Source organism: Bipolaris victoriae (genome assembly GCF_000527765.1).
Source record: "Bipolaris victoriae FI3 unplaced genomic scaffold scaffold_78, whole genome shotgun sequence".
Taxonomy (NCBI): Eukaryota; Fungi; Ascomycota; class Dothideomycetes; order Pleosporales; family Pleosporaceae; genus Bipolaris; species Bipolaris victoriae.
The window spans coordinates 92,254-111,223 of NW_014575314.1; the positions used below are offsets into that span (position 1 = coordinate 92,254).

The window sequence follows — 18,970 nt, forward strand, 5'->3', positions numbered from 1 at the left end:
TTTGTTGATCAGCCATAGCAGAATAGTTCATAGGGCGGAACAGTCAACTGGACGAATACCAACTAGCAGATCTTCTCTATGATCCCGGCTATTTGCATGCCAAGAGTTCGTCATGTGACATTCTTTATCTCTCGATCTGGACGCTTACACCTGGAATGTCTCCTCGAGCAGACACTTCACAATGGCCGCCCGCAATCAATCATGGCTTCACCTGTTATTGGTATTATGCTCAATTCTAGCAAGTGTCGCGGCAAAAACATCGAAGCTGAGATACATTATGTATCTGACCGGGTACACTACTTCCTGAGAGATTCTGTGTCTCAACGTAGGCAACTGACTGCTTCCAGACAACACAATGTCGTGCCCGAGTCGCCTTTGGTCGAAAACATAACCGAAGTGGCTCTCGCTTTCATGCGATCTGATACTTTTAATAACCCCACGCAAAGCGAATGGCCGCTCTTCACTACCATAGATGAAATCAGACCCAAGTTCGCCAACGGAACCATCATTCAAGTTGCCATTGGCGGATGGGGCGACACCGACGGCTTCTCAGCCGCAGCAAAGACGGAAGAAAGCCGCAAGCTCTTTGCAAAGAATGTTCGGGCCATGCTAGATGCGACGGGTGCAGATGGTATGAAAAGCCCGGCAATTGAAGAGAAAGTGTCCGCTAACTGAACGCAGGCATCGACGTAGACTGGGAGTACGCAGGCGGCAACGGTGAAGACTACAAGCAACCCGGCCACCTCAACAGCGACAAAGCCTGGGAAATCAATGCCTACCCCAAACTCCTCGCCGAGATCCGCGCTGCTGTTGGCCCCAGCAAAACCATCACAGCAGCCGTTCCCGGTCTCCCACGTGACATGCTAGCCTTCACATCCTCCACCATCCCCAGCATCATGGCCTCAGTCGATTACTTAAACATCATGACATACGATTTGTTTAACCGCCGCGACAACGTGACCAAACACCATACTGGCCTGCAACTCTCCCTCGAAGCCATAGACGCATACCTCGCCGCCGGCGTGCCGCCGGAAAAAGCAAATCTAGGACTAGCTTTCTATATCAAGTGGTACAAAACAGCCGCAAACTCTACTTGCAGCGCCGATCCGATTGGATGCGCTACAGAGCTCATGGAAGACCCAGTCACAGGCGCTGATCTAGGTAAAGCTGGTGCGTTTTCCTGGCACGATACCGTTCCTCAAGAACTATCTGCATCGTTTAACCGCGCCATGGAAAAGGGTGTGTATGATGAGGTAGGTGGTGGGCACTACTACTGGGATGAGGAGGAGAGGCTGTTTTGGTCTTGGGACACACCTGATGCTATCAAACGTAAGATGCAGATCATCATGACGGAAAAAGAGCTGGGAGGCGTGTTTGCGTGGGGATTGGGTGAGGATGCGCCGAAATTTGAGCATTTGAAGGCGAGCAACGAGATGGTGGCTGCGCTGAATGAGGAGCGTGGAGAACAAAATGCGATAGGTCTTAAACATAGGAGCGAGCTGTAGTAAAGCTGTAGTGGGTATGAAGTGTGCACGGAGAGGCAATAGCTAGATGAGAGAGCAAGGACAATGACACTGCCAAAAAGAATGGTTTTGGTTTTATAAACAACATTACAAGAATATTTACAGAGAACATAGGGTGCTGTTCTAGAGGAAAGATGGGGTATTGAGCTCCACGTGCTGCGCGTAACATGCTAGCTTAGTTCTGTCCCTGCTTAGCCCTGAGCCATGCGACGAACTCCTTGATGGTGAACTCCTTGGGGAGAACAGCGTCAGAGCCGGATCCAGTACCGGCACCAGCGCCAGATCCAGCACCGGGAGCAGGAGCAGGAGCAGCGGAAGGAGCAGCGGAAGGAGTAGGAGTGGTGGAGATCACAGAAGTGGCGAAAGAAGATGGGGCGGCGCTGGGAGAAGCAGCGGGAGCCTGTCCACCGGTCTGGCCCTCCGGCTTGGTAGCAGCAGGAGTAGGAGAAGGAGTAGCAGCAGGAGCAGCAGAAGAAGGCTTAGCAACAGGTGTGTCAGGTGCAGCAGCAGATCCATCACCGATCTTGGTAGTCAGCTCTCCATCCTCAATGTATACGCCGCTGAAGAACCAGTCCTCGGCACCAGCAGCGTCGGCGGCGCCCGGCAGTCTCAGGGTACCGATGTGGAAGTCAGCGCCGTTGGACTGGGTGCTAGCGGTGAATGGGCCAGCAGTCTTCTTGAGGTCGTCGCTGCCGGTGGAGTGCCAGAAGGTGACGGAGCCGCCGGAGAAGTCAATCTCGTAGGCGACGTTGTGCCACTCGTCGGGCTTGAGTTCGACGTCCCACTTGGAGACGCCGCCAACGTGCCACTGGAGCTTGGTGTTTGCGGAGCCCGAGGCGCCGTACTTGAGCTCCGTGAAGTGGGACTCGAAGAAGGCGATTTGGTGCTCGTTGGTGGCTGTGGGCTTGTTCTCGGTCGAGGTCTTGATGGAGAAGTGGTAGAACTTCTTGCCCTGGTTGATGGCCGCCTTGGTCTGGGGGATGAGCTCAGTGCGCAGCATGGTCTGGCCATTCCACTTGGACGTCTCGTCAATGGTGATCTTGGCACCTTGCTTGGAGGCCTTGTCGGCGGGGTTCTTGAACGAAGGGTCGAGGTTGACGTAGTCGGTCACGGGGCCAGAACCGTGGATGTAGTATTGGTAGGAACCGACGGGGTTGGCGAAGGACCATTTTGACAGATCAGTGCTGGAGGTCATGTCGTTGAAGCGACCGTCCCAGACGATTTCTAGTAACACCGGATCAGCACATGGGCTTTGAGTTTCCCCATTTTTTGTTGGCCTTACCAGCCGAGGCAGCGCTGAGCAGCGCGCTCATGAGAGTAGCCTTTCCAAACATCTTGAGAATCTTGAGTATGTTGTTTAATCAAAAGTAAACAGAGACCAGCTGTAAGTGGGTTGTAGAGAGAATGTGAAATGAGTGTCTACTTGGGACGAAACGAAGGAATGAACGAATGAATGAATGACCTCAGTGAGCAATGGAAACAAAACAATACAACGAGAGGCACTCGAGTGTCATATAAGCAGTACCTCGACTCAGTTCAAGCTCATGCTTAGGCTTAGCCTGCCGTCTCGGCAGGACAAAGTGAACCGCAGAGTGGAATCGAAACGGCGGCATGACTACATGCAGTATCGCGCGCGCTATAGCTGCTCGCATGAACAGCTTTGACAGGCCGACCGATGACATGACAGCTGTTTGGTAGTGCAAACGCCGGTATGAAACGTTCGCGCTCGAAGCACTAAACCGGAATCAGCGGAGACGGGATCCATCGCCGGCTTATCGGGGTATAGCGTGGGCGGGTCGATTGTGGGAAGGATTTATGAAACGCTCCCTGCTCATAGCAAATTGTTTCATGGTTATTAGCGAGCTTTATAGAAATTGTATATGCACTGAGGCGGAGATTACCTTTTGGTTTTTTTCTTTGCTTCTGCGCGGTGTTAAGACTCTTTGAACTAGTCAGTTTTCATGGATCCAATAGTCTTGACGTCCGAAAAAGGCGTCGAGGTGACATACATGTATGTTTTTTGGACCTAGAGGAAGATCATGGTGAAATGAATGAGAGAAGTGGGTGCCGTCGCGTTTGGTGCCAGAGTGAACTAAGGCTAACATGATGACAACGGCCCGATGTTATTAACCGGCAAGTTCCTGTTCTTCCATCTTGTTATTCTGCTGACGCTTTATACTTGTTTCAATAGTCTTGGTGTTTCTTCGACATGTTAATTCTCCGACATTGGCTGCACATCTGGATCCCGCCTGTATGGTGGCAGCGCGGGTACCACATCCACAGATCTGGACTCAAACCGATTTTAGCCGCCGCAAGTACCCGGCTCATTCTACCGCAATTCGTGGGCTATGAGTGCGGTCATGATTTTACATTCTGTAGTATGTTAACCTGAAGTGTCCTTGTGCAGCAGCTGTGCGGCATCCGAGCAAGCATCCAGAGAACCGCAAGCGCCTTCTTTAAGCGCTATCAAGGGCGATGCGAGTTGTCGTTCCGGATTTTCTATCCTTGGATGCAATCATCGGTGCCAAGTACTTGTGTGTCAATGCCGTTGGCAATGTCAGCAACATGATACAGACTAGAAAAAAAAGTGAACTAACAACATACCAGAGCGTCTCGTACCAAGCCCTGCTTTTAAGCTATACAATCCATAAAACTTACACCTGTTCTACCAATGCACACATAAGATAAACAGCCTTAAATTATTCACACATATATGGTCTTGACTAAGCATATTAGCACATTGTTAATACCACCACTCCCTTCTGATATTTTCTGGATGTTCTATGATCAAAGTCGCAACTTCTCTACAACCATTAGATAGCCGCAATTAGAAATTTAGTAGGTCATATCACCCTGTTAGTAATGTAGAACAAGGTCTTGCTCTTAATCCTCTTATCTAGAATCTTGGTGGAGAGAATGACGAATAATCCGCTTGAGATTCGTCGTCTCATGGCACAAACTGTCGTGAAAGCGCAACAAAGTTGGCTAACAAGTCCGTTACTACTCAAAAGATATTCTGTTCCAATCTGTTGATATTAATGTCAGGCCATATGGAGAAATGATGGATTGATGGGAACTAGAGCCATTCGGGAAGGATGGCTAAGACGGGGCCGATGGAAGCATATTCTCATCAGCCTATAGGAGGTTTTTGCATCAATAGAATTGGGTAACTAATGCTAGGGTTCTGATTCCAAGAACGATCAACAAGCGAACAAATGCGGCTGAATGCAAGCGACAAGCCTTAATGTTCGTGTATAAAGTGTTACTGGTTGTGGTTGCTGATCATTGCCGGGTGGCGCAGTTTCATCGATGTCTTTAATTCTATCTTTATTCGCCCGTTAATGTTCCACAAATATGTACAGTATGAATACGGTATAAGTAGAAGTATGAATGCGATGGTATAGCGGGACAGCCGATGCCGCTATATCGTCTATGATGGACCCGTGAGGTCGGTAGATGGTGCCGTGCACGGATACATGACTGCTGTTTAACGTCAGCAAAGTATCGTACTCCATGTTCGCTCATGTATCTATTTGGCAACTTTGCAGCTCGCGGTGGTTGTGTACTGCCTGTATATACCTGATGGCATTAACCTGTTCGAGTTCCTGCTGGAAAATATGATCTTCGATCGTCGCCGCAGGATGCGCGCTAGGAACAACAAGCGTCTAGGACAAGACCCACATGGCAAGGCCAGGCGCCTGGAGAAACTGCGCTGTTTTACCAAACACTCCGAGCTACAGCAACGGTTGTCCCGCATTACCTCAATACCAACGACATTTAGCACGTTATCCGGCTGGGTAAAGTTTCCGCCCAACACGAGGACCAGACGTCCCATGCAGCGTTGAACGCACATCATGGCCACGCCTGCACGCGACCCCGTACTTCTGAAACCGTCGAAAAATGATGTACCACCACTCCATCGCGTAGGCATGCTGGAACTTTTGCACAAAGACTCCCGCCCTACCTTTGTAATTGACACGAGACCAGAGAATGCCGACTGTCTGAATCCATATGTATTGGATTATTGGAATCCGGCCATGGCCACTGCAAATCCTGAAGGCCTGTTGCGACTCCTAGGCCGCAAAGTCATTGCGCAAAACAACCATGAGGAAGGCTACCTGCCATTTACCCCATACCAAAAATGGTGCCAGGAGCAAGACGCGCCAAAGGTGTCGTTTCCGTACCTTGGGTTCGACTGGACAAAGGTTCAGGTCGCTAGTCGTTGGAACGTCATCAGCGGTGTCTGCGTTAGTGTGCGCGCGAACAGCGGCAACTCCAACACAAAGGCTCCCACAAAAGAAATCTCTAACGCAAAGCCATCGCATTTTGACTGGACAGACGAAGAAACATTTCCAGACCGACTGTCTCCTCATGCGGCATGGGCGCGCAGTATCGATTGGTCCTCTACCCCTCTGGGCCCAATGCGTTCCTGGTCGTCTGAACTGCGCAGCTTTTGCAACTTGGTCATGATGGACCCGCAACCCGCCGTGATATTCTATGGGCCAGATCTCATCATGATATACAACGAAGCCGAGATTGGCCTTCTAGGAGGCTTCCATCCATGCATGGGAGAAAGTGCGCGTGTTGCACTTTCCACAGTCTGGGGTGAGTACTTTGAACCAATTATTGAAAAGAACCTGGCCGGAGAGACTGTTCAGAAAACCAACACTGCGATTCACATGGTACGCAATGGATACATGGAAGAAACGTACTTTTCGTTGAAGTTCATCCCAATATTGGACTCCACAGGTGCTACCGTTGGCCATTATGAACCTTTGGTTGAAACAGTACGTTGAACCCCCTGTTTTTACACTTTATAGATGTTTCGTGCTTTTTGTGGCCTCCCTAGGGTTCTTGAAGAAGCAGTTTTTCCTGAACTCATCTGAGACCACTACTTTAGGTTTACAAGACTTTGATCGAGAAATCAGACTTTGTCCTAAACTCTTTGGACGGAAGCGAACAGATATGGCCATTTCATCTATCCTCTTACAGGCCTACTAATGCCCACACAGACTAAAGAAGTAGTTACGCAAAGACGCTCACGTACACTTCTTGAATTGAGTGAAGAGATTCCGACCGCACGAAACTCCGATACCTACTGGAACGTTGCTACCGAAGTTTTGTCACGGAACGACAAGGACATGCCCTTCGTTCTTCTGTACTCTGCCGATGCTGACACCAGCGGCTCTACATCAAGTAGGACTCGATTTTCCGACAATAATCAACAGCATTGCAAACTTCGAGACTCCTTTGGGCTCCCCAAAGGATCACCAGCCTGTCCAGAGCACTTGGATTTCCAGCAGGACCATGGATTCACACCGTATTTCCGACAGGCTCTTGCAGCTCGAAAACCAATCATCGTACACTTTGACCAAGATCCTGTCGCTGCAGAACTTGTTCATGGTGTCGAATGGCAGGGGTTTGGAGATCCTTGCAAATCAGCGGCTATCTGTCCCTTGAACCCAACTTCTTCGCGAGATAATATACTTGGGTTCCTAGTTATGGGACTGAATCCGCGTAGACCCTTCAATGACACCTATTATCAGTTTATTTTGGTTGCTAGTCGCTTACTTTCCACATCTCTTACATCAATCTTGCTTCACGAAGAAGACATTGGACGTCGGGAACAAACGATAGCCACCGCCGAAGCGATGAAGTATCAGCTCAGACAGCAACTGACACAATCCCAGCTGGAGTCGGAGCGCAATCTGTCCAAGTTCAGGCGTTTTGCAGAGCGTGCCGACGTTGGTATTTTTCTTGTCGATATGGATGGAGTTTATTCGTACAGAAATGATGCCTGGTTTGAGATGTTGAGCCCGAAGAGTCGCGATGTCAGTCTTGAAGAAGCGTGGGACGAGGTTGTAGACGAAGACTTTCTTCCTCTAGGACATGCCAAGTTCAAGAAACTTATGGAGACCAAAGAGCACCAGTAAGATGCCCGTTTCCTGTGTTAACGTCTAGCTCATATCGATTAGGTCTTTCGAACTGCGTCTCAAGAAGACCTGGAATGCACCAAGTCAGGGTCTCGATGATACAATGTCCGAAGAACAGCCTATGTGGGTCCTGACATCAATTTTTCCTGAGCTTAACGACGACGGCGCAGTGATTGAGTTGATTGGTTGTTGTACGGATATCAGGTATTGGCCTCCCTGGTGCGGTCTCTAAAAGGGTACTTACAACTGCTAGTCAACAGAAGTGGAGTGAGAAGCTCCAAGCTACCCAGGCAGAGAGAGCTCGAGAGTCTAAGCGGTACTTTTGCCCTCACCCAATGATAGTTTTATCCTGACAGAATGTTTACAGGAGCTTGGAGAACTTTATTGACACTACTTCGTAAGTCTCAAAGGTGTGGCCACCTTGTAGAAGTGTGTGTCGTCTGACTTCAACCCAGACATGAGATGCGCAACCCTCTCTCTGCAATTGTTCAATGTGCCGACGTATGTAAGGATTTTATGCGAAGACGGCAAAGGTACTGATTGCAACGTGTAGAGCATCATATCCACTCATAGGGCTTTTGGCGAGTCACCGGATTACCAAAAAGTCTATCGAAACATCTTGGAAACAACCATTGACGCCGCCGAAACGATTGTTCAATGTTCCAAGCATATGAAAACCATTGTTGATGGTATGAAACAGTCTGAGATGTAATTTTCTCAACATGCCAGTTTGGCTGACTCGTCTAGATGTGCTCACCATATCCAAACTCGATTCGGGTTTGTTCGTGTTGACACCAGTCGATGTCCAACTGGAGTCCATCGCCAGAGATGCAGTCAAGATGTTTGAGGGTGAGGCAAAGTCAGCCGGCGTGGATTTGCGGTTCCTGATGGAAGATTCTTGCGAGAACAGTAACATTCAAATGGTTTCGCTCGATCCAACACGAGTCTTGCAAATACTCATCGTAAGTTGTTGCCAAGTAATAAACAAGCACTGGCTAACTGTGAAGAATCTCATTACCAATGCAATCAAATTCACGCGATTGGAACCCATACGGAAAATATGTGTTAGTCTGGGTATAACTTTCGAGCGTCCGACCCATAGTGAACACGGCAAAGTGCCGTTTTCGCGTACGTCGGAAGCTTCAGAGGCGCAGACACTGCAGGCCGATTGGGAAAAGGGTGATATTGTAGGGTTTACATACTGTGGCTTGATTTCTTTCCTAACATCAACAGGTTTACATCGTATTCTCTGTGCAAGATACTGGCCGTGGGCTGAGTGACGAAGAACACCAACTCCTCTTCACCCGCTTCTCCCAAGCATCGCCACGCACACATATTGACTATGGTAAGTCCTGAATCTGATAACTAACTTACCCCTGCTAATATATCTCAGGTGGATCTGGTCTCGGTCTTTTCATCTCACGGCGACTATCCGAGATGCATGGCGGCGCAATCGGCTTCGCCTCTAAACCAAGTGTTGGCAGCACATTCTCATTCTACGTAAAGAGTCGCAAGAGTGGTATTCGTGCCAATTACAGCCGAAGTGAAAGCGACGCTGCAGTCAGCGTGAGTCTACGCGCACAAGAAACATTGCTATCCAGCCGAAATCGCAACGAAGCCACTGAAAATACCAATTCTCACAACATCAAGACCGTCCCAACAGACATACCGAACAAGGACCTCCACGTTTTGATCGTCGAAGACAATCTTGTCAACCAACGCGTGCTCGCCAAACAGCTTCGCAACACAGGTATGCACGTCACAGTTGCGAATCACGGCGGCGAAGCCATCGAGCATCTCCACACAACAGACTACTGCGTCTCCGACGGATCTGGCAAGCCTCTCTCGCTCATCCTGATGGACTGGGAAATGCCCGTCATGGACGGTCTAACCTGCGTTCGCAATATTCGCCAACTACAGAGCAAAGGCGTAGTAAGGGCTCATGTACCAGTCATTGCCGTGACGGCGAACGTGCGGAGTGAGCAGGTCGAGGTGGCATTTAAGGCAGGCATGGACAATGTTATTAGCAAGCCGTTTAGGATACCAGAGCTTTGTGCTTGCATACAGAAGACACTTAGAGCTACGGCGGGTGTATAGCTTTCTTTTGTTTAGATTCGTAGTGTTGCATTGGAGAATTGAAGAATTCTAGACTATTTTCCTTTGCGTCTCTTTTTTTTTCCCCAACTTGAGGTCTTCTTACTTGCCATATACCGATGTACCATGCATAGACGAACGTAAGTACGAACTATGCACACATACCACTCAATTCTTTTACAAGGAAAAGGAATCAAATTCATAAGAGAAAAAAAAGTGTTCTTGCTAAGATTTCTATTTTCCGATTTCCAAACAAAAACAAAAGGCAAAAACATACAACAGCGGGGATTCGCCAGTGGTCACCCACCTGACTACTAGTCCGCCGGTCGAAGGTTTAATGTCTGGGGAGCGAACGAGACCCAATTCGATACTTCGCCGATGGTCGTATGTGCCATAAAAAATAGGACGGATGTATCATAATACGGGTTGATGCGTACCTCAGCAAGCTGATGTTGGACTTGATATGTGCTATCGGACAAAGATACGTGCGTTTTTGCGTGCAACTCAACAAACGCAGAGCTATTGTTTTTGCTATGGAAAAAAAATGGCCTGATATGATGCCATAGAATTTCTGTATCGCTTCAGTTTCACTTTTTCATAAAAATGTGGTGTCAGACGCGTGTCGTTAACTTTCCTCCATCCTCTCGATGTTGTGATTTACCCAAAACGGCAACCCCTCGTAATTACCGTGACAGATATCATCCAGGTATTTTAAAACTCATACCAAGCCTATTCCCCTTCTCCCCCCCAAAACAAGCTCGGCTTCCAATACCGAACAAGCATGTTTGTCTCCCCGCCTCTTCCCGTCCCTTGGTCGTGCTTGTTCTGAAACGCGGATTTGTGACGACCAAGACTCCAAATCACGTCAGTTGTCGTCATGTTCTCGTATGTTTTAGCGCAAGCAAAAACCTTGCTGTAAACTCCCTTGTCTTCCGAGAGGAATTAACCAAAAAAACAAGGAACTATATGTGCAGCTTATTTTTCTTGTCCCACGTATTCTTCTTGGCCCACGTGCAAGACAAGAAATGCAACGAGGTTAGCCCATGTTTTTTTGGCACACGGCAGACGTGACCTTGGACCGGCCCTGTTGTAAGTGTTGAGAGAAAGAGAAAGGGTTTGGCAAAAAAACCCTGCCTTGCACCCACCACAACCCTCATGGATTACAACGGCATGGAGAACAGGTGAGCACATGTCTAGGTTTATGTAGTAGACATGGTGAACGCTGCTTTCGGGCAGATTTCGTGTCGGATGTTGCGCTTCTAAGGGAAAAGCTTTACCGTACGTACATGTACATTCGTACTAGGGAACTCACGCGGCGTGCGGTTCACGGCGGCGTTTTTTGTTCGTCGTCAGATTGCTTCCGCTCCCCCCACCCCCCGCCCAGCTCGTAAGAAGTGCTTATCAAAGCAATAGCGGCCAGCTGAAAAGAAAAAGGATGGTTGGATGGAGGCAAGGGTCTAGGTCGGGTCTTTCGCGTACGAGTAGTGTGGCGGTGGTCCCATGTTCGCTTGCACCTGGGGAGAAGGGAGAGCCCTGTGGCGTTGCTAGTCACAATTGTTAGTCGACTCAAGTCGGACAACCCGCCCGTCCGCTTGTTACTCTAGGATGAAGGCTGTTAGGCTAGGAGACTACTCCGGCTTGCGCAGGGTCACTGCTGGCTATTCTTTCCCTTTGTTCAAGCCACTAAACTAGGCGGCGCCCCACGCATCATGCCATGGTCTGCATTTCAGGGTTGCAGGTGGGAGGGGGGGAAAGGCGGGCTCGGTGATGGCGTGCATTTAAGTTAGTGTTGCTTGGGTTCGCCCCAGGGGCCTGGACTGGGACGCCTTGGTACGCACACAATTAGCAATAGTCCCATCCTTTGTCCGCCACAGCGTCATTTGATCGTTGCCTCTGCAATGCAATCATGGATGCATCCACATGGCATGGCATCATGACTGCCTCGATGTTGCGAACTAAGATATCGTCGCTTGTGGCTTCCCAGACCATTTCCAGTGTGTGTGCGTCGCGCGACTGGCGTTGCAGGACATGGGCGCACCTTTGCCTCGGCGTCACAAGCTATTGAGCCTTCGCGTTTCCCCGTTCAAGAGCTGAGCTCTCGGTAGCAGCGCCGACCGATTGCTGCCTTCCCCCCCGTCGCTGCAGATCTCGGCGCCTCGGATTCTCGTGCACTGTCTCTTCATCGGAGGTTTGATTGTGAGGGGTTGAGGGGGGTGCGATACGCTTGGCCTGCACGTACGCGGTTGTACTTGGACGGCGTGCGGGGTACATGTCCATCGCATTCGCATTGAAGTATACTGGGTACGAGAATCCCAGATCTGGCGCGCATGTTCGATCGGTATACTTTTCATTCAGCATCCAAGCAACTGTCTTTGCTGTCAAAGGTGTCCCTATCTTGAACTTTCCGCGGAGGTATCTGAATGCACTGGTGGTGGTGATGGCGGTCAGCCAGCTGTCCCTGGAAAGAAAATGAGCTATTCAAGTTAGCAAAACAACAGACATGTGGTAGGAATTTGAAATCGATTGCGTGAGCATTGTGTGTAGCTACATGCCAAAATGACGGTGGGCGTCACCATAACTAGCGGCCCGTGCGCAATCGCATCCTATATTAGTAGACATAAGGATGCAGTCCAAACCTTACTTACACCGCAACCTTAATCTGTTTCGAGGTGAAATGCAGGGACTTTTAGTGATTCCAAGGCATCCAGAAGCAGATTTATAGTTTATGTCTATCAGAAAGTGTAAAATTACGAATGCGAGTCCTAATTGAACAGCACATCGTGCATACACCAAGGTACTCATTTCACGAGGTTGTGCACTTGTCAATGCAAAAGGCCTTAATTAAATGAGGACAATCGATTGAGTTTTACAATGCATGTATGCAGGAATGGGCATCGATCGAGCAATCCAACGGTTGTTCTGGCGGCCGTTGGTATGCGAGGATAGGGTGTTGCCATAGAGCCAAACTGGTAACACAGCATCCAACAGCTCGCTCGCTACAGGCGAATTATCAGCGCAGAAAATCTTTGCATTTGATAGTCTACGCAAGTGCATGTTGCATGCCTCAATATTTCCTATATCTCCCTCGACCATGCTGCAATGTATAGACAGTGATGCGAATATCGCTGAACATCGATTTCCTTTCCTTTGGGAATTTCAAAAGTTCTTTGCATAAAAGAATTAATTCCTGATTGTCATATATGCCAATATTAATACCACTTTCATAATCACAACTTCTGTCTCCATCAACGGGACTGAAATGCAGCTCAAGTGATCAATAGCCCTTTAGCAAAAGGAGTCATCCAAATCTCTCACAGAGTTATTAGTTTCCTTCAAGCTCATTGTGGGATACAGTTGGTAGCTCCCGGACTAGTTGAGGTCATCAAAGCCCACACTGCCCAGACTCAATCTATCTCTTTTTAGCCTCAAGCATACTATAAACATCTAGACATGGCATTCTGATTTCCTGTCCTTCCTGAAATGTAAAACCTTCTGCCAAAAGTATAGTGCAGCCCCGATCCAAATTTCCTTGATACAGAAGTGTCTCCGCGGAGCCTTCAAGTTCTTTAGCCACTCTAGAAACATCAACTACGGGAACGATTTCGGACAAAAAACTATGCATCATACATTAGCTTCCTCATGAAAAGCTACATGTCGTAGATTTTTTTAACTTACACTAATGCAGGGCTGTATATCTCCGCACTTGGACGGAAACTTTTGTAGGTAGTCAGAACTAAAACCGGTCCCTTCTGCTCACCTATAGTCGTTCTGGATTGCATGACGCAGTCAACTCAAAATAAAGTGTCAATACTGCAATAAAGCACTACGTCACTCATTCTAGTAGCAATTAGACAGCTTCAATGATTTTCAAAGTTAATATCAGCTAGCATAGATATATCTACCTACTTCCTCCCACCACTCCAGCTGTATTCAGGATATATTTGACAGTCCAATGTCTCTATATGATTCGACGGAGAAACCTTTCCACCATCCTCTATCTTTTCGTCTATATTAGCAAAGTCAAATAGCACATCGATGTCGTCAGTGCTGAACAAAAACGGCAATGCTAACGAGCTAGGGCGGCATGAAGCGTTCTACTATCGTCGTGACCTATCTCAAATCCAATCACATCATTCATGAGCAACCGCCAGTTACCCTCTTCAAAAGAATCCCCCAAGAGCGATACTATTCATGAGACAACGCAATGAGGATAAGTCTACAAAAGCGGATACAAGTAGTTAGTGCCGCCTCCAAGAACGCTAAACTCCTTACGCCCGAAGACTAGTACCGACATGAGAATGAACGAAGAAGCTTTCATTGAAGGAAGACATAACATAGATGTCAAAGACAGCTATGGACGGCGTGTCTAGACAGCATCCAACATAGCCTACTTCATTATCTTTGGCAACCCACGCACTCCATAAGCTCTCAAAACTAGAACAAGAAGCAACCCAATGTCATTCTATTTTCGTAACTTCCCCCCTAGTCTTAGCGTTTATACACAGCATTTCTAATCAAGACTCTAGACCTCACCCAACAACGTAAAGACATGAGAAACGAGACACGGGCCAAGGCAGCTTCCCCTCACATCCATCTAGACCATGCATCTCGCCTCATCTTCTCCCCCTTCCTCCTTCGCTTCCAAATCAGACCGGATAGACCGGGAACCAAGACCGGAAACCAAGACCAACCACTAATCCACAATTACCAAGATGCAGAGCAGAAAACACCCACCCTCGGCTATGCACAAAAAAAGGCACCACCCAACAGCCATCTCACACCATCGCATCTCCCCACTGCGCGATGATTCCGCCCGTTCCCCGGTCCGCCACCCCCCGGCCTACTCCCCCAATCCATCCTACCACATCTGCACTTGCCTATGCAACAATAATGATGGCGCCAACGTCCCAGAAACGCGGTGAAGCTCACCGCAATCTAGACCACCACGTCTTTGTCAACCGTGGTTTTTTCCGCGCATGGGGTCGCCACGTCATGCTACATATGTGTTATGTGTTTTACGCGGACAGGCGACAAAAAAGAAGGGCGGGTATGACATGGGAAAATTGTATAGTACGGCCCGATGTATACTCGTCATAACATGTACCGGTATAGTAGGAGAAAAGGGGATAACATCATGTGGATACGTGTGGATACGTACACGGCTTCATGTGGCCGTGGGCGGGCAAGTGTGGGTTTCGAGCGTCATGACTACCGATGTTCTGCTAGTGGCTATGTAAGGCGAACCATGGTTTGGTGGAGCTACAATGAGGCTCTGGAATCTTTTTGCTTCTTCTTGATCGCTGGTTCGCTCGGTGTTTGCGGGTGTGGCTGCCGTTTTTCCTTGTTTTTTTTTGTTTCGTGTTCTCCCCTTGGCTTCTTCTTCTTCTCCTTGCAGGCTTACCAGCGGTTGTGTCAGATTGATACTAGCGAAAAGGGGGGAGAATATGTGCCTGGTTATGCATTGCGTGTAAGTAAAAAGTGGGCCAGCAATATACAGGTCTTTTTTCCATAGGAGACGGCGTATATAGGGATTAGGAAAAAAGGGAGAAAGCAAGAGTCTCGTCTCTGCAATTTTAGGAAAAGCTGACATGTTCTGTGTACATGATTTGTGATCTGCCGGTATGGTCTAGCGATGGGGCAAGCAGAAGGTGTGGGGCTATTGTACAGGCTGTCTCAAAACGCATAGTGCGTCTATAACATTCGTAGTCCCTACTCTTCGTTATGCATCCAAATGCAGAATGGGCTAGTAGATTGCAAAAGACATAACGGAGGCTTACGATCACGTCAATACCTCACCACAATTCCTCACGTCTAGAAAGCACTTCAATTTCATAACGTAAAAACTCCCTCATCAATTGTGTCCTCTGATAAATTAATAGCACAAACAATTTATACACAAGTAAGACCGTGAAAGCCGTCGTGCTCACATGACATTGCAAACATGTGAATGAGATTCAAGGGGGAGGGACGGGGTTGGATGAGCATTTCTCCGCGCGCCCAACTCTAGCATCATGAACTGCAACCACAACATGGCAAAAAATCAAATCTCAATATCTTAACTTCGAAGTATCAGCCCTACGCATTGCGCAAACACAAACCAACCTCCCTCTTCCCGCAGAGAGATCAAAACCTCCCCAATCGACTCGATCCCATGCCCCCCCCCCCTCTCAACCTTACCTCTCTACAACTGCCGACCCGCGCCCATCTCACCCGCACACACCGCACTCTGCACTTCGGCCGCCCAGCCGCCCATCTCCCCTCCCGCCCACTCGCAAACGAACCACCCGAGAATCTCTCCCTTTGGTAAGCAGAAAAAAAAAGACAATGACGACAACAACGACGAAAGAGGAGGAAAAGAACTACCGTAGCTACTACCGCATTTTCCCACACAAAAATATTTCTTGGACTAGTGGAGTCAAGTAAAGTAGCAAAATGAGTAGCGATAGTAAGAGAGACAGAGAGAGAGAGAGAGGGATCTCCACAAGGTCGGAGCGAACAAACGACCGCTTTCTTCGCGCCCCACACCAAAAGCTCGTAAGCGAACGTCCGCGCGCGCGCGCGCCAGCGCTTTGCATCAAACACCCATCTGAACGAGCATTACGAGCATCGCGAGTACATCGCTTTGCACTCTCTGTATCCTTCCCTTTCCCTTTCCCTTTAGCATACCAAAAAATCCCCTACTACCCTAACTCCCCCTTATCACACCCACACACACGCACCCCCCCCCCTTCTTCGCCCGTCCGTCCGTCCACCCGCTCATGCATCTTACCTACCTCAACCCCATCCCACCCTCCGATCGGCCCTTCTCCATTGCACCCAAAACCCACTGAACCAAAAAGAATTACCGCCGACAAAGCCCGAACATTACCGCAACAAGTCCCCACTCTCCCCGACTCCACTCTTTTCTTTTCTCCACTTTTTTTTTCTTGTCTCTGCTTTCCCCTCTCCCCCTTGTAACACTTCACTTTACTTACCTTACCCATGTCAAAAGCTGGGTCTCATCAGACACGGAAAGTGGAGTATGGAGGTTATGGGATGCATGTGGGGGGGAGGGGTGGCTTAAGTCGGCTTTGTGTGTATGTGCGCGCCCGTTGCTTGGGGTGCTGCTAATGGGATGGGGAGGGTGGTCAGCAAGCACCATGTCGGATGTGTGTTCGTGTTCAGCCTTATGGGGCGCGAGATTACTTTGCGGTTGTTTTTGCGAGGGGGATGTGCCGCGGGAGCCGTGCGTTGCGCACGGAGTGTGAATGTGAAGGGCATCTGTGTCTGTGGGCGAGTAGTGATGAGGTGAGGTGAGATTTCTTAGTCGTATGTAGCAGGAGTAGTGACGTTGTATGTGTCTTTGTGCGTGTACGAGGTGGGATTGAGGGATTCTAGGGGGTGGATACACAGACAGAGAGAGTGGACAGGAATAATAGTGGTACCCCAAAAAACAAGATTGATATATCTAGATTTTTTTGTATACGTAAATTGGCTTGTAGGGGTTCCTTGCTACTCTAGAAAAGAAGACAAAAGAAATAAAAGAACCCGCCATGGGGGGGGGGTGAGTGGTTGGAAATAGATTAAGGTAGATGCCATCAGATTGGGTGATAATTGTACAAGGGTATGTTGGTGATGGTAGATGAAGAAGCAAAAAATGCTATACAGACATATATGCCTGATCAGATAAACCAAGGGGGGGATATAGAAATTACACAGCATAGAGCCAGACGCTATTACCAGAAAACCAGCCATTTTTGAATGGGTTCAAAAAACCAAAGTCAATTTGTATAGCAAAAAACACCTGTAGTGCTCTCAACAGCATAGAGTACGGCCCAATTTTTAAGAAAAAAGTTCGAAAAGCCCATAACCGTACGTGGAACCAAAGGATATATGCAGACCGTTGATAAGAAAAATGTTACTGCGTAGTGCCAACCAAAGTCCAAGAATGCTTGAGCAGGAATAGTTATCGCCTTCGCCAAGGGAAGAAGCGCCGAGGGGGGTATCGCATTCAAATCATCCACCATGAATGTCTCGTGTATGCTTGGTAATATCGTAGGAGAATGTAGCAAATCGCAAAAAGGTCACCTCGGGAGCCGTCTGAATCGCCTCCAAGATGGACGTTGGGGCTTAGTAGCCAGGGTGCGCGCTCGCATTGTACTTTTCCTCGGGAACATACTTTTCATCCGTGACGTAGTACGAATGAGGGTGAGGAGCCGAGGGATACTGCGTTTGGGGCAGTGGTTGGAGAGCAATGGGAGCCGAGGACCTTCTACCTTGACTCGCCTGGGAAACTGGAATCTGGCTTGGCTGTTGTGATGCCGGGGAGCTCTGGGCTGTGATGGCTTGGGGTTCAAAAGTGCCGGGCTGGGCCATAGCGTATGAGGTTGGCTGTGGGGCTTGGTATTGCGAAGTGGGTCCATGGTGAGAGTAGGAGGTGGGTGGTGCGGCTGATGGGTGATCGTACGAGTAGTGCCGAGTAGACTGCGAGGGGTAGTGCGATGAAGGAGCCGGGTGGGGCGATGAGAATTGTTGAGGAGATGGAGGATGAGCGGCATAGTGCTGCTGACCTGGGTATGTTTGAGGCGAGGGCTGCTGGACTGGGTATTGATGAGCAGACTGCGAGGCACCATAGTGTTGCGGGCTGTTGTGAGTTGATGTGTATTGGGATCCGTGCCAGTATTCAGGAACGCCCAGGTGGAGGGGAGCATGTGTTTGCATCACTCCCTGGGCTCCAAGTGCCTGTGTTACGGCTCCGAGCACATGGTGTTGAACATGGCTCGGCTGGATGTGGTGTGGGTAACCGGTGATGAGGGGCATGTCCTTGCTTTCCTCATCTTCAAGACTGACCTTCCATCCACTGAGGAGTTCAGGCCTAGGTTGGATATCGGCTAGCTTGGGGTCCTGAAACGGTCGCTTGAGTTTGCCGCTGACGACGTCCTCAAGACTGTAGTAGGAAATGACGTGGTGGTGGGTGCCTTGGTACTTGACTGAAATGGTCTTCTTCATCAAGCCACCCTCCTTGAACTCGTAGCTGTCGATGAGGGAGCCACAGAATCGCCGTTGCTGGTCGGGTGTCAGGCTTTGGGCAAAGTTTGCGTAGACCTTGTTCATCGGGTCGGCTTCGCCAGCAAGCGAAGGGTCAAAGGATTGGTTCTCGTATTCGTCCTCAGAGTTTTCGAGCATCTCGCCAATCTTTGATCGTACAGGACCGCTGCTTTCCTTTCGCTTCCTCTTTGAGCCGCACGAGGGGTTTAGCGCAGACTTCTTCTCCTCGGGCTTGAGTGCTCGTACAAGTTGGCGGTAAATGAGACAGTTGTTCATGACGCGGCTGGGTGACCAGTGAACAGCATCGGTCCAGCGCTTGATGCCAGACGCATTCTCCTCGTAGACCAAGACAGTTCCCGAAGTGAGCATCTCGGCGCGCTCCTTGTCATGGGG

The 18,970-nt window shown here is 49.1% G+C and overlaps 6 protein-coding genes across 6 annotated transcripts; 2 read left to right on the forward strand and 4 right to left on the reverse strand.

Annotated features, from left to right (window-relative positions):
* Positions 1–181: 181 nt before the first annotated feature.
* COCVIDRAFT_106403 (glycoside hydrolase family 18 protein) lies at positions 182–1,505 on the forward strand (the record flags this gene model as incomplete). The annotated part of the gene is made up of 3 exons (XM_014698426.1): positions 182–291; positions 348–631; positions 682–1,505. 3 exons carry the CDS (start codon positions 182–184, stop codon positions 1,503–1,505), a joined length of 1,218 nt encoding a protein of 405 aa, XP_014553912.1.
* A 193-nt stretch (positions 1,506–1,698) lies between these two features.
* COCVIDRAFT_18294 (glycoside hydrolase family 131 protein) lies at positions 1,699–2,857 on the reverse strand (the record flags this gene model as incomplete). Its single annotated transcript, XM_014698392.1, has 2 exons — positions 1,699–2,747; positions 2,806–2,857. 2 exons carry the CDS (start codon positions 2,855–2,857, stop codon positions 1,699–1,701), a joined length of 1,101 nt encoding a protein of 366 aa, XP_014553878.1.
* Positions 2,858–5,377: 2,520 nt separating this feature from the next.
* Positions 5,378–9,553, forward strand: COCVIDRAFT_18295 (hypothetical protein; the record flags this gene model as incomplete). The annotated part of the gene is made up of 10 exons (XM_014698393.1): positions 5,378–6,310; positions 6,536–7,452; positions 7,499–7,660; positions 7,824–7,853; positions 7,912–7,957; positions 8,010–8,145; positions 8,204–8,418; positions 8,464–8,643; positions 8,690–8,801; positions 8,850–9,553. 10 exons carry the CDS (start codon positions 5,378–5,380, stop codon positions 9,551–9,553), a joined length of 3,435 nt encoding a protein of 1,144 aa, XP_014553879.1.
* Positions 9,554–11,608: 2,055 nt separating this feature from the next.
* Positions 11,609–12,085, reverse strand: COCVIDRAFT_18296 (hypothetical protein; the record flags this gene model as incomplete). Its single annotated transcript, XM_014698394.1, has 2 exons — positions 11,609–12,008; positions 12,051–12,085. The coding sequence occupies 2 exons, from the start codon at positions 12,083–12,085 to the stop codon at positions 11,609–11,611; spliced, it is 435 nt and encodes a 144-aa protein (XP_014553880.1).
* Positions 12,086–15,921: 3,836 nt separating this feature from the next.
* On the reverse strand, positions 15,922–16,125 carry COCVIDRAFT_106360 (hypothetical protein; the record flags this gene model as incomplete). The annotated part of the gene is made up of 1 exon (XM_014698427.1): positions 15,922–16,125. The coding sequence occupies one exon, from the start codon at positions 16,123–16,125 to the stop codon at positions 15,922–15,924; it is 204 nt and encodes a 67-aa protein (XP_014553913.1).
* A 1,246-nt stretch (positions 16,126–17,371) lies between these two features.
* Positions 17,372–17,530, reverse strand: COCVIDRAFT_106376 (hypothetical protein; the record flags this gene model as incomplete). The annotated part of the gene is made up of 1 exon (XM_014698428.1): positions 17,372–17,530. A coding segment is annotated over one exon (159 nt), but the record flags the coding sequence as incomplete, so codon positions are not given.
* Between the last annotated feature and the right edge of the window lie 1,440 nt (positions 17,531–18,970).